At 42.1% G+C, this 27,589-nt stretch overlaps 1 protein-coding gene across 3 annotated transcripts in view; it reads left to right on the top strand.

The window, feature by feature from the left end:
* Window positions 1–27,589, top strand: part of Zfyve9 (zinc finger FYVE-type containing 9) — a 155,035-nt gene that overhangs the window by 115,329 nt on the left and 12,117 nt on the right. For all 3 annotated transcript variants that reach the window (XM_032900566.1, XM_032900575.1, XM_032900583.1), the window contains 2 exons: window positions 22,183–22,333; window positions 25,784–25,864. In XM_032900566.1, coding sequence (XP_032756457.1) covers window positions 22,183–22,333; window positions 25,784–25,864 — 232 coding nt within the window. The remainder of the gene's footprint in view (window positions 1–22,182; window positions 22,334–25,783; window positions 25,865–27,589) is intronic.

Here is a 27,589-nt window from a genome sequence, read left to right on the forward strand (position 1 = left end):
TGAAAGAGCTGAAGGGGCTTGCAACCTCGGAAGAACAACAATGCTAACCAACCAGAGCTCCAAGGGACTAAACCACCACCCAAAGACTATACATGGACTGACCCTGGGCTCCAGCTGCATATGTAACAGAGGATGGCCTTGTTGGATACCAATGGGAGGAAAAGGCCTTAGTCCTGCCAAGGCTGGACCCCCCAGTGTAAGGGAATGTAGAGGGTGGAGTGATTGGAGAGGGGAACACCCTTATAGAAGAAGGGGAGAGGGAGGGAATAGGGGGCTTATGGCCGAGAAACTGGGAAAGGGAATAACATTTGAAATGTAAGTAAAAAATATACAATAAAAAAGAAAGAAAAGAAAAAAAAAGAAAGAAAGCGCACAGTCATAACATCTAAGAACTCTTGGACACAATCAGGAGACCAAGTTTTAAGAATTCATGAGGTAGAAGAACTAAAATGAAAAGGAACAAGCAAAAAACTAAAGGCAAAAAGGGCCTGTTCAATAAAATTAGAACAAAGAAATTCCCCAAGTCTAGAGAAAGAAATGGATATCCAAACACAAGGGGCATTTAGAACCCTCCAAACAAAACCAAAGAACTTCTTCCTAACGTGGTCAAGATGTCAAAACACAGAAACAACAGTAAACACTGCAAGAAAAAAAATGCCACTTACAATGGCAAACACAGAACATCAGACCTCTGCCAGAAATTCCAAAAGCCAGAAAAAAAATAGAAAATGTATTCAGGCTTTGAAAGGAAATGATTGCATACCAACATTGTCGTGTCCAACAAACCTATGTGGATAAGTTGTTTTGTATTGTTGGATACAGCTAGAAATAACCCAGGCTGACCTCAAACTTAACAGTAGTCCTGTACTAGCCTCATGAGTACAGGACTGCAGGTGTGAATCACATGACCAGGTCAAAGTTACCTTTTAAAATCAGCAGAGAAAGACATTTCAAGATAAGCACAAATGAAAACAATTCATGAATACCAAGTCAGCACTGCAGACGATAATTGTGTAGCTAGCCCTTCTGGTCACTACGACCAAATACTGACGGAAGCAGCTGAAGGGAAGGGAAGTTCATTTTGGACCGTGATTTTGGACTACAGTTTATGATAACACGGATGGCAGGGAGGCCAAAGTGACTTGGTCCATGAAAATGGGTGCCTGTGCAGCAACTGCAACTGAGCAAAGAGAAGGACCCTGGGTTGTCTCCTACCCCTGTGTAAAACTAAGGTGTGGTGATGCATTCCCACAACCTCAGCTTTTAGGAGGGTGGCAGGTGGACCAGAAGTTTAAGACCAGCCAAGTGTGGGGTGTGAATCTTTAATCTCAGAACTCAGTAGGCAGACTGAGCTAGAGAATGAGACCCTGTCTCAAAAAAGAAAAGGGGCCTGAGATCAAAGTTTTAGTAGCTTTTGCTTAAAAATAAAAAGACAGGAAAAGAGAAAATTGTAATGGTTGTGATATAATGAAGTCAAATACTTAATATATTCTTCCATTTTGAGTAAATTAGACTGAACATGTTAAGCTGAATAGACTCGAGGTTGTTTCCTACTCTGATTTTACAATAGGAATTTTAGGTTATTTCAAATTGATAGTACACATATTCAGGGAAGTGTGAAATTGCAGAAGTTCTTTGTATTACTAGTGAGGGCAGAGAGCTCTGAAATCTGAGGAATGCTTTGTTTCTGGTCTTCAAGGGATGCTTCTTACAGGGAAGGAGGAGTTAATAGTTCTGTTTTGGAAGAAATGAAATGAGGTGGTCAAAGGTGTTGTAGAGAAGAATGTATGTGAAGGTGGTGATAATTCTCTGATTATTGATGAGGCTGTTCTTAGTTTACACTGAAAAAATATATATAGTTAGTTAAAAGAGATTTACCAGATTGGCTTACATGATAGGGGTTGCATAGTCAGTCCAGTAATGACTATCTGCATGCCAAAATTTCTAAGAACCCAGTAGCTTTTCAGTCTATGAAACTGGATGCACAGCAGTCCAAGTATGGCACTGAAAGGTCTGAAAGATTCCCTGAGAGTTGTTGCTCTTCAGTCCAGTTCTAAAGACAAAGAAACTAGATTTTAATATCAACAGGATGGCGGAGGCAGCATAACAGGACAGACAGGCTTACCAGCAAGAAAATAAGAGCAGGCTGGAGGGCAGGGAAGGCTTTTTCCCTCTGACCTTTTTCTTTGTTTGTTTATATTCTCACCATCATCATCTTGGTTCCCAGAAGTGAGAAGGAGAAATAGGTAGGATACCACCAATACAAGCTGTCTGCAGTTGGAACTCCCTGCCTGGCAAGGAGAAAATCAGGGTGTCTTTGGGTGTATCAGGAGAGAGACCCAGTGCCTAGGAGTAGTCAGTCAACACAAAATCAAGTGGATGCTACTTTTGTAGACTTTCTGTTTCTTTTTCGTTTTGCCATGTTTTGTCTTACTGGTATTTCTTTGCTTATTCATTTTAATTCTCAATTTTATAGGGAGGTTATCTTTGTTTCTTTGGGGTTTTATTGTTGTCTTTTCTTTTTTTTTAGACAAGGATTCTCTGTGTAGCCTCAGCTATCCTGGAACTCTACCTGTAAAAATTCTGTATAAACTTTCGGAGACCCACCTGCCTCTGCCTCCAGAGTGCTGGAACCTGGCTGTTTCTTTGGTTTTTTGTTTTTGTTTAAGAGAGAAAGAATAAAACTGAGTATGTAAGGAGATGGGGAGAATCTGGGGAAAGTCGGGAAAAGGAAAAAATATGAGCAAAATATATGAAATTTTTTTTCAATTAAAACAATAGTGAAGGGCTGGAGAGATGGCTCAGTGGTTAAGAGCACTGACTGCTCTTCCAGAGGTCCTGAGTTCAATTCCCAGCACCCACATGGTGACTCACAACCATCTGTAATGAGATCTGCTGGCCTCTTCTGGTGTGTCTGAAGCTACAGTGTACTCATATAAATAAAAATATAAAAAAAGAGGAAAAAAGAGGGAAAAAATAAAAAGAGATGGCCCAAGAAAGAGCCCCTAGAGTCTACCTCTAGTGTCTTCCACAGGGGCTGCGCTGAGCTCTTCCTGCCAGAAGCAGACCATCTTCTCATGGCATCCCTCATCTGACCAGTGTCCAGGAGCAGGGGACATTGCATTCAAAGCACCGTACCTGCTTTCTAATTGATGGTCTAGGTTATATGCTTAATATCTAAAGGCAGAGCTAAGCTCAAGAAATAAGAGAACACGTGGTGTCTGTCTTTATACCTCACTCATTTTATGGCTTCATCTATTTGCCTGTAAACTTTATGATTTACTTTTTCTTTAAAGCTGAATAGTGTTCAGTGTGTGCGTGTGCGTGTGTGTGTGTGTGTGTGCGCGCATGTGCATGTGTGTGTGTGTGTGTGTGTGTGTGTGTGTGTGACATTTTTGTTCTCTATTCATCAGCTTAAATTGTTTCCATTTCCTAGCTACAGTGACTAGAGTGGCAGTGAGCATGGCTGAGCAAGTTATCAATGGAATAGTAAATCCTCTGAGCATATGCTGAAGAGTAGGCTAAGTGGGTCATATATGTAGCCACCTTTTTTAAATCCCATTTTGCAGAGGAGGAAACTGGGACAGAGAGGTCAATTAAGTTGCCCAAGGGCACACAGCTAGGTCATTACTAACAAAGCCAAGATCCAAATACACTCTTGTGTATTTGCTTGTCTAATGTGCCTCAGGACCCTTCAGCTCTTACCACCAGTTCTAGGACAAACAAATGCTTGGTGGTAGCTTGAAGTCTCCGGGCACTGGCCCAGTTTGAGGTACACATGAGAAGCCAGGGGGCTGGACCATGGCTAATCAGGCCAGAACGTTTATTGCACATGATTGAAATCCTGAGTTAAAGTCCCCCAAACCCATGTGAAAGATAACTGCAGTCATATACAACTCCAGTGATGTAAAGGAACTGAGACAGGAGAATTTCTGAGCCACCTTTGTAGTTCCAGGTTCTATGAGGTATTTACCTTAAGGGAAGAGTGATAGAGCTGAGGCCCCAGTGTCCTCTCTTGGCTTCCATGCTCACGAGCATGCATGTGCAGACACCACACACCCCACAGCATTAGCACTCCCTTTTCAGAAGAGAGCTGTCTCTTTCTTTTGTGGACTTATGCAGTAAGTAGCAGCTGGAGTCACCATGAGCATTCAACAGGGTTCTTGCTCTTGCCATGTCTGCTCAGCCCACCAAAATATGACCTGGAACTGTGGCTGCATATGTGCCAGGAGTATCTCCATCCGTGCATGCGGGACGAAGGGTCCACTAGGTTGAGCTAAGTGACCTTCCTTGAATGGTTGTTTCAAGACTATATAGCCAAAGGAAGAGGTCATTGTACATTCAAGCAGACTAACAAGTGAGCAAACAACAAAACCCTATTTAAATCTTCACCAAAAATACAAGAATATTGGAGAAGATGAACTTTTTGACAAATTCTCAGGAGAGGAACTGAGCCATTGCCAATGCTGTGGCTGGCGTAGACCCCAGAGCGCTCTACCGCCAGCTGGGTTCCAACAGAAAGACCAGACCCATTGTACCATGAGGGTCTTTCAGTGTTCGTAGAAAAGGAGCCTTCTGAACAGAAATACTCATGGGGGTCTTCACCAGAAAAAAAAAAGGGGGGAAGAATTTTTATCCCCAAAGAAAAGGCTATATGGGAACTCATGAAAAAGAAAAAGTGATTCTGGACCCAAACCTAGAAAAGTCTTCGACCAGCACCTCTGACACTGGACTCTACTCCTGCAGCTGTGCTTGGTGTACACAGTTGACTCAAGCATAAACATTTGATGGAGAAACAGCCAACATCAAAGGGGACAAGAGGCCTGCACAGAATGTACTCAGATGTAGGAAAGTGAAGCTAGTATTTGAGGAACATCCTGTCCCACACATGTGGAAGGAGAGTCTGCAGCAAAACATCAAGAACATAACTATGACCCTGAAGAAATTTGCAAAGATTCTGGTGACCAACAACCACATAGAGTTCAGCCTGACTTTATCTGAAGCAATGACCTTACAGCCATTGCTTTTCAGATAGGCAGAAAGTAAACCGGATGATTAAAAGTCTTAACAGAATCAAATTTATGGCCAGAAATGGAATTCTGGCTTTGATAGAGGCCCTGAGAGAAAATGACATCTTGACAGAGATCAGGATTGGCAATCAAACCAGGCAGCAGTGGCGTATGTTTTTAATCCCAGCATTCAGAAGCAGGCAGATCTCTGAGTTCAAGACCAGCCTGGTCTATAGAGTGAGTTTCAAGACAGCTAGGGCTACTCAGAAAAACCCTGTCTTAAAAAACAACAACAACAACAACAACAACAACACACACACACACACACACACACACACACACACACACGATTGGCAATCAAAGGCAACAGTTAAGAATAGCTGTAGAGATAGAGATTGTCCAGGTGACAGATGAGAACTTGAGGACCCTGGAGTTTGAATACCAGTTTATCAAACAAGGCACAGATAGACAGGTGGGAGCTGCCATTACAAAGAATAGTGATCTGGTTCATAAGGGGAGAGGTGAAGGAGACTTGAGATAAAGTTCACTAGAAAAGGTAAGGTTTCACCATGAAGCCGTTAAAAAGAAAGAACCAAGCTCTCCTTCTCTTCTCCATAGATGCCCCACCCCTGTTTGTGTCTGTGTGTCTGTGTTAGAGAGGGTATGCATGTGTACACAAGTATGTAGGGTGTGCTCACAGTCAGAGCTCAGGTCAACATGACCTGTCCTCCTCTGCCATCTTCACCGTGTATTTTGAGAGGGTGTATCAGGAACCTGGAGCCACTGTGTTGCCTAACTAGCCAGCCAGGAAACCCCTGCGACCTGCCCTTTTCACCTTCTAAACACTAGGTCACAGGGAAGCACCGTCATGCCAGGCTTTTACATGGGTCCTAGGGATCCAAACTCAGGACCTTGTGTGAAAGTCACTTATCTTCTGTGTCATTGCTCCAGCTCTCATTGAACCATTTTATCTAGTTATTCAGTTATGTTACCCAGGTTATCCTTTCCCCCCACTATTTTGTTATTTTTAAACAAAATCTCAGTCATTCAATTTTACTAATGAAGACTTGGGAGCCAGATGCTAGGGTGAAAGTTTGCTAGCTTAAGAGAGGCAGAGAAAAGCTCCCAGCTGACCTTCCTCCTCAGCCAACAACAACAACAATATCCTGCAGAAATGCCCCTCTCTCACTGTCTCAAATTTCTTTCAAACTGGATGTCCCTCCCTTCTACTTCCTGTGTGTGTCAAAGAAAGCTCTTGGATCAAAGGTGTGTGCTAGGGCTGAGCCACGCCACAACTAGAAACAGGTTTTTCCAGTAAATAGCACAATCTCAGGGGTCACAGTGTGATCAAATATCCTGCAACATGGCCCCCTTTTTGTCTAAATAAAAAAGAAAGATTTTAACTCTAACACAGTAATGAAACTATTTCTACCAAACTTTTCACAGTATCCAGCTTGGTTGTATTTAGTAGTCTCAGTTCAAAGTTCTGTAAGGTATTTGTGTCATTCTATGGACTCAGCAATTTGAATGTCCTGAGCAGTTTGTAGTCCAAGCTGATCTTTGGGTAGTGTTTTTCAGCTTAGTGGCAGTCCTGGCTAGGTAGAACACAGCAGTCAGCCCAAAGGTGTCCCCTATTTGGCAGAACGTAACATAAGAGGCGTGGGACTGTTTTGCCCCAGTGGTTAGCATTACTGCAATCGACGTGGATTTGTCATTGCAGAGCCCCATCATCCTCTTGGAGACCTCAAAGGTTAGTGTTAGGAATTGTCAGGGTCTATTGTAGAAAACTTAAACATTTTAAATGCCATTTTCAGCAGATATGGCATTTAAAAGGTTTAAGGACCATAATCTATTGAGTACATGTGAGGTACATGAACTTCGTTCCTGCTTGACTCACACCTAAAACACCTAACACATACAGGAAGCAAGTAGAAAATTATTCCTGAATTGGTAGTACTCTCTATGACTACTAGTTTCACGACAAAATAAGGGGTGTGTGTGTGTGTGTGTGTGTGTGTGTGTGTGTGTGTGTGTGTGTGTGTGTGTGTGTAAATAGATTTTGAGATAATATTTATACCTTAAGCAAAGTTTTAGAGAGTCAAATGAACACTAAAAACATTATGAGATTAGTGTCAATAGAATAACCCCTTATTTTTTGTTTCCCTCTGTCCCATACCAGGTGGCTTTTCTGATATGAGACAGAGATTTTGGGTTTTCCTTTAACAAGAGGCATGAATGCGTTTAGAGGAGAGAGCCATGCTCCAACCCAAGCTTTATTTTTTTTTTTAATTTTTTATTAGATATATTTCTTTACTTATATTTCAAATGTTATTCCCCTTTCCGGTTTCCTGGTCATAAGCCCCCATCCAATCCCTTCCCTTCCCCCTCCCCCATACAGGTATTCCCCCCATACACCCTCCTTAGTGCTCCCCAATATTCCCCTGTACTGGGTCCAACCTTGGCAGGACCAAGGGCTTCGCCTTCCCCTGGTGCCCCAACAAGGCTAGTCTCTGCTACATATGCAGTTGGAGCCCTGGGTCAGTCCATGTATAGTCTTTCAGTAGTGGTTTAGTCCCTGGAAGCTCTGGTTGGTTGGCATTGTTGTTTTTATGGGGTTGCAAGCTCCTTCAACTCTTTCAATACTTCCTCTCATTCTCAGTTCAGTGGTTTGCTGCTAGCCTTCACCTCTGTATTGGACATGCTCTGGATGTGTCTCTCAGGAGAGATCTATATCCGGTCCCTTTCAGCATGCATTTTTTTAGCTTCATCAATCTTATCTAGTTTTGGTGGCTGTATTATATGGGCCACATGTGGGGCAGGCTCTGAATGGCCATTCCTTGAGTCACTGCTCTAAACTTTGCTTCCATATCCCCTCCTATGAATATTTTTCCCCCTTTTAAGAAGGAGTGGGAGCATCCGCACTTTGGTCGTCCTTGTTCTTGAGCTTCCTGTGGTCTGTAGATTGCATCTTGGGTAATTCGAGCGTTTTGGCTAATATCCACTTATCAGTGAGTGCATACCAAGTGTGGTTTTCTGTGATTGAGTTACCTCACTCAGGAAGATATTTTCTAGTTCATTCCATTTGCCTATGAATTTCATGAAGTCATTGTTTTTGATAGCTGAGTCGTACTCCATTGTATATATGTACCACATTATTTGAATCCATTCCTCTGTTGAAGGGCATCTGGGTTCTTTCAAGCTTCTGGTTATTATAAATAATTCTTCTATGAACATAGTGGAGCATGTGTCTTTGTTGTATGTTGGAGCATCTTTTGGGTATATGCCCAGGAGAGGTATAGCTGGGTCCTCAGGTAGTAGAATGTCCAATTTTCTGAGGAGCCTCCAGACTGATTTCTGGAGTGGTTGGAAATCACTTAGCCATTCTGACTGGTGTGAGGTGGAATCTCAGGGTTGTTTTGATTTGCATTTCCCTGATGACTAAGGATATTGAACATTTCTTCAGGTGCTTTTTTTTTTTTTTTGGCCATTCAATAATCCTCAGCTGAGAATGTTTTGTTTAGCCCTGTACCCCATTTTTTAATAGGGTTATTTGGCTCTCTGGAATCTAATTTCTTGACTTCTTTGTATATTTTGGATATAAGCCCTCTATCAGTTGTAGGATTGGTAAAGATCTTTTCCCAATCTGTTGGTTGCCGTTTTGTCCTAATGACAGTGTCCTTTGCCTTACAGAAGCTTTGTAGTTTTATGAGATCCCATTTGTCAATTCTTGATCTTAGAACATAAGCCATTGGTGTTTTGTTCAGGAAATTTTCCCCAGTGCCCATGTGTTCGAGATTCTTCCCCACTTTTTCTTCTATTAGTTTGAGTGTATCTGGTTTGATGTGGAGGTCCTTGATCCACTTGGACTTAAGCTTTGTACAGGGTGATAAGCATGGATCGATCTGCATTCTTCTACATGCTGACCTCCAGTTGAACCAGCACCATTTGTTGAAAATGCTATCTTTCTTCCATTGGATGGTTTTAGCTCCTTTGTCAAAGATCAAGTGACCATAGGTGTGTGGGTTCATTTTTAATTGAATAGGGACCACATAAAGGCCACTTGCCACTTGTGTCTGGAGAGGGCAGCAGAGACAAGCATTTGGGAATCTGCTGTGGACTGGCCAGATGCTGACAGAAAGAGAGAAGCAAGGGTCTGCCTGGGCCGTCCCTCCCCTGCACGCATTGGTGGTTGTCCCTTCTAACATGGTGTTAGTGCTAATCCTGGTCTCCAAGCTGGGACTTCAGGCCATCAGCTGAGGTGGGTGATACCACTTGCCAGTTTACTCTTTTTCTTGGGGCATTGTTTCTGATGATCCATCCTTTTTCTTCAAGTGTTTTACTTGTCCAGTGGTCTCTAGCTTTCTTACTCGGATGCTTTTATTCTCCTAGAAAAATAAAAGCAAAATCCTGCCCCAGCCCTAACTCTGGTGTGTTCCTTTTTGGCTATTTATATATTTACTAGGGCAAAATGTTTTTTAACAACAGGAAAATATTATCTTTTAATTGAAAAAATTTAAAGTCCCATTCTCTTTATTTATAAATTCAGTGTTTAAGTATATTTATATTTAAAGCACAAAAAATTTCACTTTAAACTTCAGCCTGTCTTTTCTAAAGCAGCCTTTACATTCAAATCACTATAACTCTTCTGTGCCTGCCCCTGCCCCCTCTGCCCCCCCTGCCCCTGCCCCCTGCCCCTGCCCCCTGCCCCTGCCCCCTGCCCTGCCCCTGCCCCTGCCCCTGCCCCCTGCCCCCTGCCCCCTGCCCCCCTGCCCCTGCCCTGCCCCTGCCCCTGCCCCTGCCCCTGCCCCTGCCCCTGCCCCCCCTGCCCCTGCCCCTGCCCCTGCCCCTGCCCCTGCCCCTGCCCCTGCCCCTGCCCCTGCCCCTGCCCCAGTATTGAGATTAAAGGCATGTACCTCCAAACCTCCCCTTGGCTAGGAATTCCTTATGGTTGTCCTAGTTTAATTTGGTTTTCCATTTCCCATTATTATTTAGTGTTAGGTGTAAACTTTTGTGTTTTTAGAATGTATAATCTATCATTCTTGCTGATTTGCTCTGAATTTTTTCTCCAGTAAATTTTAATATTCAGGTCTTAATTAAAGATGATGCCAATTTGTTCACTATTTCATTATTTTCAGACATTTTGCTTGCCTTGCCTGCATGAGCTCCATAAAATGGATGTCTTTGCGAAGCTTTATCAGGTTTTGTGGTTTCTGTTTCCATTTATGCCTCCCATGTCCAGGTATCTTTGACATGTATCTGCCAGTCAGTGGTTTTCCATTGCACACACACCATGAACTAGAGAAATTAGAGATTTTTCCTTATTGCTGATAGCCAATAGTGTTGCACTAACTTTGTGGTTCTTTCTTTGGTACTGGCCACTCTATCCCCAGTCTATAGGCTGCTGTTCTCCATTAGTTTTAGTTCCATCAGTAGTTGATGACCATCAGTAAACTGTGTATTAGCCAAATATTGTGAGCATTCTGTGGGTCCCCACAGTTCAATAGGTGCCTCTTTTGGAAGAGGGGTGAGCAGTTTAGACAACTAAGCTATTTCCTCAGTGGGGAAGGCATAGACCCTTTGCTTCCACATCCTTGTCACAAAGCAATTCAGATAGGCACCGGTTCTACTCTGATACCTTTCTTTGCATGGCTAAGCCTACAAAGGGCTCTGCCTTTGAAGTATCCGATCCACCATTGTAAGGGCTGCCCTTATGACGCAAGGCAATGACTGAGTATGGTTTTTCCATGCCTCAAAAATATGTCCAGATTTGTTTCTCAAAGAGATTTAGAGCATGTGGGACCTTGTTACCAGACAGTTATAAGAAGTGGTAAGGCTGAATGAGCTCAAACTCCAGGAATCTCAAAAATGAGAATGGCAGAAGTAGAGCCATTACCTACCTGTCTCTGCCTGCTCTGGAACTCAGAACCATGACACCCCACTGAGGGGCCATCTCAGTCAGTCACATAGCATAAAAACCTGAAATTCTGCCAAGCAACCAGAGCTTCCAGGGACTAAGCCACTACCTAAAGACTATACATGGACTGACCCTGGACTCTGACCTCATAGGTAGCAATGAATATCCTAGTAAGAGCACCAGTGGAAGGGGAAGCCCTGGGTCCTGCTAAGACTGAACCCCAGTGAACTAGACTGTCGGGGGAGGCGGCAATGGGGGGAGGGTGGGAAGGGGAACACCCATAAGGAAGGGGAGGGGGGAAGGGGATGTTTGCCTGGAAACCGGGAAAGGGAATAACACTCAAATGTACATAAGAAATACTCAAGTTAATAAAAAAAAAAAAAAAAAAAAACCTGAAATTCTCTGTGCTAATGAGGCATCTAGATAGGCCCTGTGTATTCAGCCAATGAGTTTTCCCTCCCTGGGTATTCCTTCCTACAAAAGGTATTTAATCCCTGCTTCACCCCCCAAAAAGGTGTGTGCATTCATATCCACCATCAAAAAACCAGTATGAACAAGCAAGGGATCATCTCTTTATTAAGGGTTGCAGCTCGGGGGAAGGCCTTCATCATAAAGAGCCACACCCAAAAACTCCGGGGAAGGTTTTCTCCCCTCCAGCCTCTCCATATTCTCAGAACTCACTCTCAGTCAGATCGGGTTCTGCCCATCCTGGGCTCAGCCCTCTCCACCTGGCATGCAGATGCCTGGAGGGAAGGTGGACCTGTGGACTCCTCACATTGGACTTTGCCCTGCCTTCTCCTGGCTGCAGAGAGAATAGTTATTCTCCATATATGGAAAATATTTGCAATAGAAGCCAACTGGCAAATGTTAGTGGACTCCTTTTTGCTTTATGAAGAGTCTCCAGTTGCCAAGTCACCAATATATCTGATATCCATAATTAGGATATCATTTGGTTTAGTATTAATTGGGTTCTATGCACAGAGATGAGCTTACAGTCACAAAAGCTGCACTTTGTTCCTGTTCCCATTGGGAACTAGCTCCCTTTCTAGTAACCCTTTTGAGGATCTTTATAATAGTCTGTAAATGTGATATTTGATTTCTCTAATATGCACACATGCCGATTAGGAACTGTACCTGAGTTTTGTCCCTGGTGGTGGGATTAAAGGTTTGTGCCACCACTGCCTTCTTCACCGTAACTCCAGAATTTAGAAAACAACTAATTTATAGAAATCAGCCTATCTTTGCTGGGATTAAAGGCATGGCTACCATTGCCTGCTCAAATATTCTATCTTATCTTCAAATTGCTCCAACTCTTAGAGATTTAGAAAACAAGTTGAAACTATAGTAACCCTTAGAATTTATTTAGCACTATTTAAATCTCTTAGCTGTGTTTTTTAATACTAAACAACAAAAATATTCTTTCCAAAAGCACTTCATTACAGTAAGGCAAGTGTGCCTTTGTTAAATTATTCAGAAATGTTATTTTTATTTTTATTTTTTCCTGCATGATCATATGAAAGGCATTTGTTAGTCTCTATAGGTTAGTTTGAATGACCAAACTGTCCAATGCTATCTGACTCTCCTTATTCAGTATGTCTCTAGTATTCAAATCTATCTTTATCGATCTTGATTGTATCCACAGCTTTTTTCCTCCTGTGGAATCAAAGACAAAACCTCTTCCCCAACCGAACACATATCCCAGTTTCCATTCTGAGGACAGCACATCTTTAAACATACACAGGCTCTTTAACTCAACAGTTTAGAACAAAACTAGCCAATGTCTCTCTGCAGCTGTTGTTTTTGCTATGAACAACCTTAACAGTCTGTTTAATATTTTCCTCAGAAACATTTTTTATTTTATGGCTTGTTTCTGAGATTGGAGGAATGTTCGTCTGTGTTTTCCATTGCTACAACAAATCACGTTCTCATAAATTCATGACTCTATTAGCCATATATGGCTTTAATTTTTTCTGTTTGTCCTTCTGGCCCTATATACTTTTGAGGTCCAAATTGAACTTCTTCCAGGACCTCTTGAATGAGACTCACGGAGGTGGTGATCAGTGCAAAAGCAAGAGGAGTTTAATCATTCCAACATGTCAAGGTCATCCCACTTCAAGGGGAGACGACCCTCAGCAGAGTCTAACAGGGACTTATAGACCTTGCAAACAGTGGTAATTAGGCAGGGTACTATTGATGGGACAAGCGACCTTCAAACTGACTTGTGGTCAATGGACTGTTCTGGACATGGGGGGGCAGTAGGGAGTGGAGGGGGCTTTGTGTGACGGTTGGGCTTGCAGTTGCTCCAGGAACTAAGCCAGCCCTACCCTCCCTGGAAGGAGGGTCTTTGTGCATGGAGGTCTGTATGTGGGGAGTCTCCCCCTGGCCTTAGACTGACCCCAGCTCTGGCTCTTTCATGCTCAGCCCGTCTTGGACTTTGTTTTACCTTAGAGTCCCAATCTCTAGAAGTTGATTATTCACCTCCTAAAGATGCCAATCTGGATGCCAAGATTTTACATCTGCTCCTGTGTCTACCAAACCTTCAGTTTCAATGCCATTTATTTGTTTTTTGTTTTTTTTTTTTTTTGGCCGCTGATCATTTTTAGCAGTTTGCCAAAGTATTTGTTTTCTTGTCTCTCCTGAATTTTTTGTTTTATCTACTGAAGCTATTCTGTCCTTGATTACATCCAGAACATTGTTGTTTTTAACAACATGTATTACATTTTTTAACTGCTCTATAGATGAGTTTCTCCAACCAACACTAACAGGAAATGATTGGATCAAATTGGATATCAGGGCCTGACGGAGGTCCCCTAGGGTATTTTCCCGTGGCAAAGGATTAACTTGACTGTCCCTTGTTGATCTGCATTTATTAGTACAATAACAGCCTTTGCCACTCTTTCCGTTAGGGCCTTCTTTTTGGATTATCTCTAGAAAAAAACATTGTTTCTAGGAACACCTTGCCTACAGCCCCTTTCCAGATGACTTTGCTTACCACAATTAAAACATCTGATGTTTTGATTTTTCTTAAAAATTTTAGAAATTACTTCTATCAGAGTGACATCATAAACATGAGATTCAGTATCACCCGTATTTCTAGTCCATTCATTTATTGGTGTTAATTTCACCTTTAAAGGCCTTATCACCCTTTTGCATTCTGAATTAGCATTTTCAGAAGCCAATGATTCAATTGGTATTTTTCTGACTTCAGAATCTGATAGTGTTCTATTTACAGCTGAAATCAATCTTTGCAAAAAATGTAAGTAAAGGCTTCTTTTAGGCCTTGTATAATTTTAGTACATGACTCAGACATCTTTCCTGATTGATTCTTCAACCTTGTCCTAAGCATTTAAACAACACAGTGTCACGGTATGATCATCAAATTCAAGCTGCCTTTGTAACTCAGCATATTAATCTTTACCTAGCAGCTGAGCTTGGGAAATATTGATACTTCTAGCCCTATTTCATTATTCTATGCCCCTAACTTCCTCTTCCCACCATGTTGCCATTGTATCTGAGAACCCTCTAATATTGCTGTTGCCAAATCTTTTAGTCTTGACGGATAATTCTGTTCTGAGTTGCCCATGAATTAAGTGCTTCACATAGGGTGAATACACACCATACAAAACTATCATTTCCTTAATTTTCCTCAAGTCTGTCTATAGGATTCCATTTAATTTCTTCATAACCTTGGGGGTGCCCATTGTCTGCTGGTAGTTCTTGTACAGTATCTGGATAAACTAAGGTTGGTTTTCTAACAGCCTTGGCCACCCCTTTTAGTTTCATCATACGGTGGTACTACAGGTTCTTGTCTAAATTCCTCTGTCTGTGTCTGAGTCTTTTTGTTATTTTCATCTATAAGTCTTTCTAAAGCTTGTATCTTAACTATATTTCATATTTAGCACAAGAAACCCGCACTGTGGCTATTAAGGGTAAATGTGAATTACCAGACCGATAGGAATTTTAGTCTGTATTATGCCAATCTCAGTTAAGTCATTTATCTTTCATTTTCTGCTACTATTTCACACCATGTAAAGTGGCACTAGATAAGGTCCTAACACCCTATATTATGATATTTTCCATGCTTAAGGTGGGAAAGATTTTTCTTTTCAATATTACTTAACTCTCTCCTTGAGGACTTCCCAGGTGACTTTACCAAATCTGGTGGCTTCTCATTTGGTCTACAGCTGGCATGATTTCTCTGTCCATGTGGTCTTGCAGTGGGAGCACCAAATGTTGTTGGGTGGGTTGTTTGTTTGTTTGTTTGTTTGTTTTAAACAAAATCTCAATTCTTCAATTTTACCAGTGAAGACCTGAAGGCCAGATGTTAGGGTGAAAGCCTGCTAGCTCAGAGGCAGAGAAAGCTCCCCGCCGACCTTCCTCCTCAGCTGGCATCATAGCAAGAATGCTCCTTTCTCACTGTCTCAAGAAACCTCCTTCAAACTGAATGTCCCTCGCTTCTACCTCCCATGTGTCTCTCTGTCCATCCTCCTAACTCCCTCTTACTCAGGGTTTGTTTCTTAATAATTTTATGTTCACTTCTTTCGCCTGTGTCTCGCCTGTGTCTCACCTGTAGTTGACCTTATTTAGTCCTGTGATTAACATTCAAGCAGAGCTCTTCAGTTAAAGGAGAGTGCGAAGGCTGAGCCTCACTGCAACTCAGAGCAGATTTCCCAGTGAGCGACACAATCCCAGGGATCCATGTTATCCAATCTCCTGTAACTCACCCATCTGAGAGTCTTAAATATACATCTGCTTAGTTGTTAGGTAACACTCGTGCAAGTGAAGTGACAGAGATCTTAGTGACAACACTGAAACCGATTCTGCCTGTAGCAGTTTAAATGAGAATGGTCCCATAGGCTCACCTATTTGAATTCGTGATCCCCAGTTACAGGAACTGTTTGGGAAGAATTGGGATGTGCGGCCTTGTTGGAATAGGTGCACTTGTTGGAGTTCTGTCACTGGGGCTGGGCTTGAGATTTCAAAAGCCCATGCCAGGCCCAGCCTCTTTCTCTTTCTCTCTCTTGGCTTATAACTTGTGGATCAGATGTGTGCTCTCAGCTACTTTCCCAGCACATCTGCCTGCCATGCTACCCACCATGATGAGAATGGACTAATCCTCTGAAATGGTAAGCCAGCCTCCAACTAAGTGCTTCCTTCCATAAATTTTCTTGGTCATGGTGTTTCTTCACAGCAATAGAACAGTCTCTAAGACACTGACCACCTTCATACTGCCTTGTCTTACTTTCCTACATGAACTATTTTTAACCACTAAAAGAGGATTTAGTCTATATATTTGTAATTGCAGAGACCAATCTCCGTTTGCACGCATTGCCTTGAGTGAGGATAAGTATGTCAGCTTACCACACGAGAGGTTTATATTGTTACTCTTTCACTGGGTAAGAAAATATTACAGTTTCGCACAAATTCTTGTTTAATTCCAGAGCAATCAATCACTAAAATAGGTGGGGTGTCAGGGAGTAGTCCTAAGTCGAGGCACAGTGGTACATGCTTATACTCCCAACACTTGGGAGGCTGAGAAAGAAGGATCATGAGTTCAGAATCAACCTGGACTCCATAGTAAGATCATGTCTCAATAAAATAAAAGAAAAAGAAAGAGAAAGTGAGTGAGGGAGTGGCACTCTTGCAAGTAAGAAGCATATTTGGGTACCGTTAGGAAGGGAGGCAAGACAGAAAACTTAGTTCAGGGCTAGGGCATCAGAAACATGATTCTAAGTGGTAGTCAAGATAAAGTGTGACATCTGAGCTGGGCTTTGAAAATTATATGGAAATAATCAAAGTGATTAAGATTACATGAAATCTAGGTATGTCTAGAAAAAATGTAATTAGGAAATTACTATAGAGAAAGTCTATACATTAATATGGAGAAAGGGATAGATAGGAGAGATAGAATTTAAACTTCTGGAGTACAGAAATAACCAAATAAGACAGTCAAGCACTACTTATGTAATCAGGTGGTAGCATAAATCTATTTCATGGTTAGTAAGAATCTATCTGAGAAAATCTTCTTTTGCAAATGAACATAGTGAAAGTAAAATATGGTAATTCAGCTCTTGGAGGAATAGAAGTTTACCATGTTGGACTTGAAACTAGCATCCAGATAAATCAAGGAAATGATTTCCTTCAATGCCAGGTAATTTATTCAGGATGTTTGAATTGGACATGTTTCTTTTTTTCTTTTATTATTCATTTTATTTAAATGAGTACACTGTGGCTGTCTCCAGACACACCAGAAGAGAGTACCAGATCTCATTGCAGATGCTTGTGAGCTATCATGTGGTTTGTGGGAATTGAACTCAGGACCTCTGGAAGACCAGTCAGTGCTCTTAACCGCTGAGCCATCTCTCCAGCCCCGGACATGTTTCTTAGTCTGCTTAGTGCAGATACAATTAGAAGCCTCTTCAGCTCAATGCTTTGGAGGAAATGGTAGATGTGGCATTCTTTAAATCGCTACGTGCAAGTCATCTCCCTTTCACATGATACAAATGTAAATTGCAAATGATAAATTTGTCTCACAGTTGACTCTGGCTAAGCATTAAACCGACTGATTGGAGTTGTTCCCAAGTACTGCTTCTTAGATAGCAAGGTCTGACCACCTGGAATTTGATCCCCTGGGACCTACATGGCAAAAGGAAAGAACCAACTCCATAGAGTTGTCCTCTGACCTGCACACACACACACACACACACACACACACACACACACACACACACACACACACACTAAAATAAATTTAAAATGTTTATTTAAAAAATAGGGGCTAGAGAACTGGCTCATGTTGCGTCCTTGCACAGACCCCCAAGGATGGGCCTGTCTGGGGCAGCCAGGGAATGGAAAGACACACAAAAAACCTGAATCAGATGGTTTGTGGTCTTGGATGAAAACGCCAGCACCCTAGAAGTTCAGACTATTTATTGTGTACAGTTAAACTGGGAGGTGGGGTTATTACATACAGATAAACAAAGAGGCAGGGTTTGTGGTATCCAGCGGGATCAAGTTTAACTAATCTCAGTGGCAACAGTCTTGTGGACATTTTTGGCACACACTGTCAGCATCCACACTTGGGCCAAAAGGGTAGTTTGCCATTTTCCTATGGCTAGCCCAGGGAACACTGCTATTTTTCCCTTTGTCTCAGGCTTTAGAGTCCTTGACATGACCCCGTATCAAAAGTATATATTCATTCAGAACCTCAATACTCAAAGCTTCTTCCACCCCCATCAGACTTAGCAGTTGAGAATACTTGCTGCTCTTGTAGAGGACCTGGGCTCATTTCCGAGCACCACATGATAGCTCATAACCATTTCTAACCCCAGGTCCAGGGATCTGATGCACTCATCTGACCTCATTGTACACCAAGCATTCAGAAGGTGCTCACATATACATGCAGGCATAAATAAATAAAAAAGTCTTTGAAAGGGCTTAGCAGTTAAGAATACTTTCTGCTTTCGTGTAGACACAACTACACATAATTAAAAGTAACTTTTAAATTAGAAAATAAGTTAACCTTCGAGGGCTTCCTAGAATGCTGCCTAGTATGTGGGAAGATCAAAGTTCGGTCCCCAGCAGCACATGAAGCAGGAATGGTGGCACACGTCTGTAATCCCAGGACTCAGAAGGTAGAGGCAGGAAGATGAGAAGCTGAAGATCATTGGCTGCACACCACTGAGGCCAGCAAATATCTACTTTAAAATTTACAAACAGAGCTGTGGGGTAATGACTTCAGGCTGTATTGATGCCTACAGTTTAATCAGGGAGGCGAAGGTTTACACTGTGAAAACTGTAAGAGGTGCAGAAGAAGCTGAAGAACAACTAGATATGCAGATGACCTCATGTCCCTGAAACTCCATGCCGACACAGTCACACTGCTCAGCATGCTCTGCAGAGTTCATAGAAATCTCACATTTTCACAGCCTTTCTTTGAAAAATAAAAAAGCCAATACTTGACATTCAGGGAAGTGTAATGGGTCTCAAATAACAATTCTGAAATGGTTTTAGAGATGGAGAATAAAGCTTGAATAAATCTTTAAAATGTATTACAAGGGTATACAGTGCTGTGCTGGCACAGGATAGAATTTAGGACTGAGAAATCCTTGTACGTGTGGTCAGTTGGTGTGAACAAGGGTGTTGTGGATACTAGATGGCAAGGGACATGTTTCAACAGATGGCTCTAAAATAACTGAATTTCCACACAGAAGAGAGTGACACTGTACCCCATCCCTCCTCAGATTATGTACAAATCAACTCAAATGAACCAGCAAGCATGGTCTGAAACCTCTCTTCCTACTGGACATAATAGTTTTTATATAAGCCTAGTTTCACCTTACACTAAGACTGTCATGAGAATGTGGGTTAATTCTGCCACTTGTTGAGTAGAGAGTGAAACACAAAAGCTTTGGACTCCAAAAACAAAGAGTCCTCTGGTTCTACAACATAGTCACAGCACCACTCTCTTTTGTACATCATCTGACTCACAAACCTACTCAGGTTACACATCTGCATCTCATACTTCTCGTGCTGACTCATCCTGCTGACGCACAATAGAAGGAATATGGGAAGGGAGGAAGCCCCTCACTGAAGTTTAGTTAGCCTTTCCTAGTGCCTGGCAGTCAAAAAAACTGAAACACAGCTGATAGTTTGCTAAACACATCTCAAGCAAGGATGTTAAAAACAAGTGAATTTTGCTTACATAGAGCCAGAATCAAAATGGACCAGCAAACTAAATAAACGTAGTAAAACCATAAAGTTATACAGTATGACCCCAGCACCAGGAGGCAGACAAGAGGGTTAAAAGACAAAGCAGTTCTCTGCCGCATGGCTGTGGAGTGAGTTGGAAGCCAGCCTGAACTACATGAGACAATATCTGCAGAAATAAAAGCAGCAAAAAGTAAAAAATGTCATCACAGTATGAGCAAAGGGCTGTGTCTTGGGCACTGTTTTGTTGCTGTGAAGACACTATCTCCAAGGCAACTCTTATAAAAGAAAGCATTTAATTGAGGACTTGCTTAGAGTTTCAGATGTTTATTTTATTTTCATCATGGTGGGGAACTTGGTGGCATCTTGGCAGGTGCTGGACCAGAGAGGTACACCCTGGTCTGTAGTCTGAGAAACAGTCTCTGGGGTTGGCATGGGTTTTTCAAACCTCAAAGCTCATCCCCAGTGATACACTTCCTCCAACAAGGCCACATCTCCAAATCTTTCTAATCCTTTCAAATAGTGCTACACTCTAGTGACTAAGAATTAGATATATGAGCCTATGTGGGCCATTCAAAGCACAACAGACTATATAGTTATTTTTCAAAGATAGGGAGTTTCTCTCTCTCTCTCTCTCTCTCTCTCTCTCACACACACACACACACACACACACACACACACACACACACACACACACTTTTTTAAAAAGGAAGTTCTGAGGTGGGTGGTGGTAGCACACACCTTTAATCCCAGCACTCAAAAGGCAAGAGGCAGGCAGATCTGTGAGTTCAAGTCCAGCCTGGTCTACAGGGCAAGTTCCAGAACAGACAGCGCTACAGAGAGAAATTCTGTCTCAAACAAATAAACAAAACCAAAAGAAAAACAAGCCCTGTTATATGTTATAATTTGAATGAGCCTTCAAAACATTGTGCTGATGGCTAGAGATGTGGAGAGGTGGCTTGGCGGTTGGGAGCATTTGTTTTGCAGAGGACCCAGGCTCAGTTTTAAGTAGCCACATATTAGTTCACAACTATTCACAACTCTAGTTCTAAGGGAGTTGGCTTTTTCTTCTACCCCCACAGACACCAGCCACACACATGGTACATATACATACATTCAGACAAAGCACAATTCACATAAAAATAAATATAAAAAACAAAAAACCCAAATGCTGAGTGAGCATAGCTAGATTGATGGTCACATTTTGTGTGGTTTAGTTTACATGAATACTGGGGATGGATGAATGCATAGAAACAGAGCAGATGAATGGGTACAGGAAGGAAATGGTGTTGCTACTTACCACAGAGAAAGAAACAGAGACTGTAACAAGCTTCAGATTAATTGTTGAAAGGATAGGGCATTAAAAAAGAGCAGTAAGTTAAACAGATGTAAAAACATAAAGGAAAAACAGGGGAAAGGAACATTAACTTAATCTTGCTGGAGTTTAATATCCAGGGAAGTTTGGTCTTTTTAAAAGAAAATGGCCCAGGAACTTTCTTTTTCTCTTGTGTGTGCATATGCCTGTGCACATGCAAACACCAAAGCAGGATGCCATGTGTCCTGCTCTGTCACACTCCACAGAACCTAATGGCCACGGAGTCCCAGCAACCCCCCTGCCTCTGACCGTCCTACACACAGGAGTTACAGACGGTCATAGCCATCCCTACCTTTTCATCACTAGTGCTGGGATCTAAAACTCAGGGATTCACACTTGCCCAGTGAGTGCCCGGGCAACCACATCCCTAGCTCCCCAAGTGCTTTTCCATGCTATATTTATCTTTTTTAAGATTTATTTATTTATTTTATGTATGTATGAGCACACTGTAGCTGTCTTCAAACACATCAGAAGAGGGCATTGGATCTCATTACAGATGTGGTTGCTGGGATTTGAACTCAGGACCTCAGGAAGAGCAGTCAGTGCTCTTAACCACTGAGCCCTCTCTCCAGCCCTCAAGTTAAATTTATAGTTACCACCTTTACTGTTTTGAAAAGAATTCAACTGAACATTAAAATTCATTAAAGAACTCAAACATATGTTATTAAAATTAACTAAATGAGTTTCATAAATGTCTGGAGAAAAGTCTCAGTTTTGATGTTGAAGAAGGTGGAAGATGCAGTTAAACTGGGACATTCTTCTAGAAGTAGAATTTTAGGGTGTGTGTCCTCACACAATGCAGCGAGGAGGAGAAAGTACACTTAACTGAACTAGTTGTGTTAATTGGATTCAGTAAACTTGGGAAAGACAAAACAGTTGGACATGGTGATGCACACCTTCAATCCTAGCACTCTGAAGACAGGCAGGTAGGTGTCTATGAATTCAAGGGCAGCCTGGTTCACATAGGAGTGCGACCATGTCTCAAACAACAGCAACAGCAACAACAACATAAATGCAAAATATGCATTGGTTATATGTCTAAATTACATAGGGAACTTAATGTATTTCTAAACTAACTGTGACTGACTTTTTGTCTTTGAGAAGGTGGTAGTTTACCACGTTAGAAAAATTGCCCTTTCTTGCAGAATAAGATTTGCCCTCCTCTTTGATTGCAGATGATGAAAGCCATGAACAAATCCAATGAACATGTCCTGGCAGGAGGTGCCTGCTTCAATGAAAAGGCAGATTCTCATCTTGTGTGTGTACAGAACGATGATGGGAACTATCAGACCCAGGCCATCAGTATTCACAATCAGCCCAGGAAAGGTAAACAGTCAAACTACTGGAGGAGTCTTTCACTCATTCATTCATTCATTCATTCATTCATTCATTCATTCATTCAATCAAAAGGTTTATTATTATCCATGTATGGGTGTTTTGCCTACATTTTTGTCTGCTTCCACCAAAGTCCAGAAGAGTGCACTGGATCCCCTGGGTCTAGAGCTCCAGACATTGCAAGCCAACCACAATGGGTCCTGTGGAAGAACAGCTAATGCTCTTAACCACTGAACCATCTCTCCAGCCCCTATTCTATTTTAATTATTAAAGTTTGTAGCAGGGTCCCACCATCTACTGCCAGCTGACCTGGGATTCATTATGTGCATTAGGCTGGCCTCTGCCTAATGAGTCGCTGAGATTAAAGGTGCCATCACACCTGGCACAGTGGAGATGCTTTAGAACGGAAGGTTATTCTGTTGAAGTATTGGATGTCCCAGATCCCCACCACTGACTTTATAGTAGATATATGACCACAAATTAACTTTTTCAAGTATATTTTGAGGATTAGTTTTCCTACTCAAGTAGCTATCTGGCTCTTTGAGTCTTAAAATTTGCAAAAGGAATCTTTGTTATAGTGGGAACTGTCAGGGCTGGAGAGATGGCTCAGCAGTTATACGCCCATACAGCTCTTTCCTTTTTTCATTCACTCATCCTTTTATTTGTTTTTCAAGACTGGGTTTCTCTGTGTATTCTGGGCTGTTCTGAAACTTGCTTGAGATCTTCCTGCCTCTGCCTCCACCTCCCAACTGTTGGGGTTAAAAGCAAATGTCACCACACCTGGCTCAGTACAGCTCCTTCAGAAGACATTTATTTCCTGCACCCACACAGGGCAGGGGGAGCCACCTGTAATCCAACTCCAGAGGAATCCAGTGCCTCTGGGCCGTACATGTACCTGCACGATCTCACGTGTGCAGGCACACTCACAGACTCTCTCTCTCTCTCTCTCTCTCTCTCTCTCACACACACACACACACACACATACACACACACACACACACACACACACACAATGAGAATAATAAAAAGTAAATATTTTTAAAAGAAAATATAAGAGCTGTCTTCAGATACTAACGGGCCAGCATTGGTACCTGAAACTGAGACTAGGCTCTGTATTGAGAGTAAGTGTAGTTCAGAGATGCAGATGAATCAGCTCATTTGCACCTAAAGGAAGACTTTGGTTCTGAATGTGGGCTCACCACTTACAAAGGAAGACTACTCTCAGATAGGGCTTCCGACCTGAAATCTTGTTCAGATCACAGTACCCAAAGTGTTCCTCCAGTCCTGTGATTTGAAATGGTCACATTGTCAGGTCTGGTGCGGTGTAAAGAGATCCTGTCTCAAAACAGTTATGTAGGTAGAGGTAGGTTGGTAGGTAGGTAGGTAGGTAGGTAGATAGATAGATAGATAGATAGATAGATAGATAGATAGATAGATAGATAGATAGATAGATAGATAGATGGAGTATTTACATAAAGTCTTAAATCTGGAAAACCTGTGTTAAATCATTTTAAGCCATTTAACACTTTGCCTTCAGTCTTTTGACAGCTGATGCTTGTCTGGTTTTCTCAAGAGAAGGATGATGTCTAACTCTTCCCAAATTTTTTCAACCACAAACTTAATTTCCTTCCAAGTTCCTACTAAAACAATTCCTTTTGTTGCTCATGTGTTTTGAATCATTCCTTATGGAAGATTATAAATTAGCTACTTCTTTTTTATGTGGAAATAAAGATTCAGTTTATTCTCTAATAGCTACACAATCTAGAACCATTAAGAAAGAAGGTAGCTAAGGTTGGAACGCAGTCGCAGAGTGGATAGCTAACAGATATGAACCCTTAGAAATAATACTGTACAGAGAGCCAGATCCGACGTTTGAGTCATGGTTTGTAATTCTGAGAGCTGTCCAGAGGTAGGATGCTTACCTTGTGTCTGCATCTGACAAAGGCTGGATCACTACCTTATAGGATTAATCAGTGGGAAATTGGATTAGTTCAGTCCAGTTTAAGTTGTAGGAAAATAGCCAGGTGGTGGTGCATGCCTTTAATTCCAGCACTTGGGAGGCAAAGGCAGGTGGATCACAGAGTGAGTTCCAGGACAGTCAGGGCTACACAGAGAAGCCATTTCATGAAAAAGCCAAAAAGGAGGTAGGAAAATAAGAGCAGTTATAGTAGCTTTTGTGAAACTAAATATGATTGCAAATTCTTTAGATTTTGGAGAGATAGTGGTAGTTCATGTGAATGTGTGCACTTGTATATGTGCTTAACGTAGTACATTTCCATGTGGAAGCCAGAGGTCAGCATTAGGTGTCTTCTTTGATGGCTTGCTCACTGTTTTTGTGTGTTTTTAACATGTATTTATCATACTTGTGTGTGGGTCAGAGAACAATTTGAGAGAATTGGTTTTTTTCCCTTCCAACATATGGGTCCCAGGGATAAAAATCAAGTCTGCAGATTGGCAGCAAGAGCCTTTACCTATTGAGTCAACTAGCCAGCCTCAGACTGTTTTTTGAGATAGGCTCTTTCACTGAACCTGGAGCGGCTAGACTAGCTGGCCAGTGATTCCTGGGAGCCGCTCGCCCTTGTCCCCTAGCTGGAATTACACAGGAACACTGTTATGGATGCAGGGGAGCCAGACTCTGGTGCTCAGGGTCTCTGCCAGCTAAGCTATCTTCCCCCCTAAATATTTATTCTAAATAGGCCTTTAAAATAACTCTACGAGGGAAGTGGGGATGCACGGCTTTAATCCCAGCACTCAGGAGGTGGAAGCAAGTGGAACTCTGTGAGTTTAAGACCAGCCTGGTCTACAGGGTGGGTTCCAGGACAGCCAAAACTACACAGTGAGACCCTGTCTTAAATAGGCAAATAAAAACACCAAACAGACAGACAAAATAATTCTACTTGGCAGATGAAGTAGCTAACAGACCTCATCTTACTCCTCAGTGACAATGCTCAAATAGAAAACAGAAAATTTGGAAATTGGTAGATAAAGAGTTACAGCCTTTTCTGTGACGAGGCAGATGTTAGTATTTTAGACAGTGTTTGCCACCAGCTGTGCTCTATTTAGAAGAATAGTACTGGGCTGCCCTAGAAAATATGTAAGGGAGTAGACCCAGCTTTGTTCCAGCAAACATTTCAGAAATGTGCTGCAAGCCAAGCTAACCATAGGACCTGGCCATGAATTTTTTTCATAAAATTTGTAAAAATTTGTAAAAAAAAAATTTGTAAAAAATTTTTGTAAATTTTTAAAGAAGTTTTGTAAAATGCTTTGATTTTTGATTGAGAAAGAGAGCAACAGGAAAGAGAATTGATTGTATCTTCATTCTTTCACACACCTGTTTTGTTTTCCGTATAATGATGCCTAGGATTCCCAGTTTGTCTCTTTCGTTCTCATTGCCCGTCTCAGCAGTCTGCCTTCACTAACCTAGGTTTCTGCTTGTTGCAGTGACTGGTGCCAGCTTCTTCGTGTTCAGTGGCGCACTGAAGTCCTCTTCAGGGTACCTTGCCAAGTCCAGTATTGTAGAAGGTAAAGGATGAATGGTTTATTCCACATGCCTCAGTTTGACCCTGATCTTACAGCTGAAAAATGGGACCACTGAGAGGGCATGAGGGCTGTGGGTGTAGTTCTGGTGGGGAAAGATTGCCTCAGTGTACAAACCAGATGTGGTAGTCCAGACCTGTAATCCAGCACTGGGGAAATGGAGGCATGAGCTTAAGTTCACGCTGGAGAGTTCAAGGATAGTCTAGGCTACGTGAAACTGTGGGGTGGGGTTAGATACCTGCTGTAACCTGTTTTGTTTTGTTTTTATTTAGAGATATACCATTCTTCAGCAGATTAAAACTGTCACAAGAGTTGGGCATAGTGGCATGTGCTTGTACTGCCAGCTGTCAGGAGGCCGAGGCAGGGAGCTCCCTGAACACAGGAGTTCCAGAGCAGTCTAACCAACAGAGCAAGAAGAACAGGGGAGCAAATCTCTGGCATGCCTGGTTCTCCAGTGACGGGACTCAGTGCCGGTACCACGGGCACTTGTGAACTGTTAGAGATAGCCATTCGAACATCTGATATAGAATGCCTAGGGCAATACCATAGATACCGTATTTCAGTGTAAATGATGTCACTCCCACCTAGCCACAGAATATGCCACTATCCCCGAAGCACAAAATGAAGTGTGCTTGCTGCAGTCAGACATGGCACACCCCAACATAGCTAACACCTGGGAAAGATGGCGAACAGGCTGTTTATCTTCTTTTTGTCCTTGTTTATTGTACTTTGGTCTAGTTATTCCTTTTGGGTTTTTGAGACAGGGTTTCTCTGTGTAATAGCCCTGGCTGTCCCAGGAACTTGCTCTGTACAACATGTTGTCCTGGAACTCACAGAGATCCACCTGCCTCTGCCTCCTGAGTGCAGGGATTAAAGGCTGCACCACCACCACCCATTTTGGTCTAGTTATTCTTATTGCATTACAAAACTACCCCGAAATTTGATGGCATAAAGTAGTTGTTTTTTATCATGCCTGCTGACTCCATTGCTAAGGAATCTTGATAGGACACTACAGAGAATTTGATACTGCTCCATGACAATTGGCGTGACTTAAAGGCACAAAATTATTTCCTGGAAATGAGATAAAATTCCCTGAAGAAACTTTGACATGTATGTCTAGGCCTGGTATGATTTGGAGACCAGGGGCGATCACACACAAGTGTCCCGCAGCAGAGAAGAAGCTGCATTGCTCTTGTGCCCTGCCTGGAGACTTACGCAGTGTCCCTGCACAGCACTCCAGGGCTGGCAGGGGCAAGGCTGCACTTTCTGATGAAGGAATATGGACCTATTGTGTCTTTAGATAATCACTCACTATCTGTGGCCATGAGTTGGGGTTTTTACCTCCAGGAGTGAGGTTGGATTATACAGCTCTAGTGGTTGGTTGGTTTGTCTGTCTTCTGAGACAGTGTCTCACTGTGTAGCCTTGGCTGACCTGGAACTGACATGTAAACTCTCATACCCTTGGCCTCACAAAGTACCACTTGGCTCAGCCACACTGTAACGGTTTTTAAACAGATGAGAATCATTTTAACAGAAATGATGATGTTGACTTACAATTTAACACTTTACTAAGTAGAAAGCAGATTATTACTGGGAATGTGTGTTATACTAAAATACATTTTTACTACCTTAAAATATACTAAACATTCCTGCTTTAAGCAACTATTAAGCTTGAAAAAAATAAGTTTACAGCACATTTTTGATATTTTG

This window comes from Rattus rattus, chromosome 1, assembly GCF_011064425.1.
Source record: "Rattus rattus isolate New Zealand chromosome 1, Rrattus_CSIRO_v1, whole genome shotgun sequence".
NCBI lineage: Eukaryota > Metazoa > Chordata > Mammalia > Rodentia > Muridae > Rattus > Rattus rattus.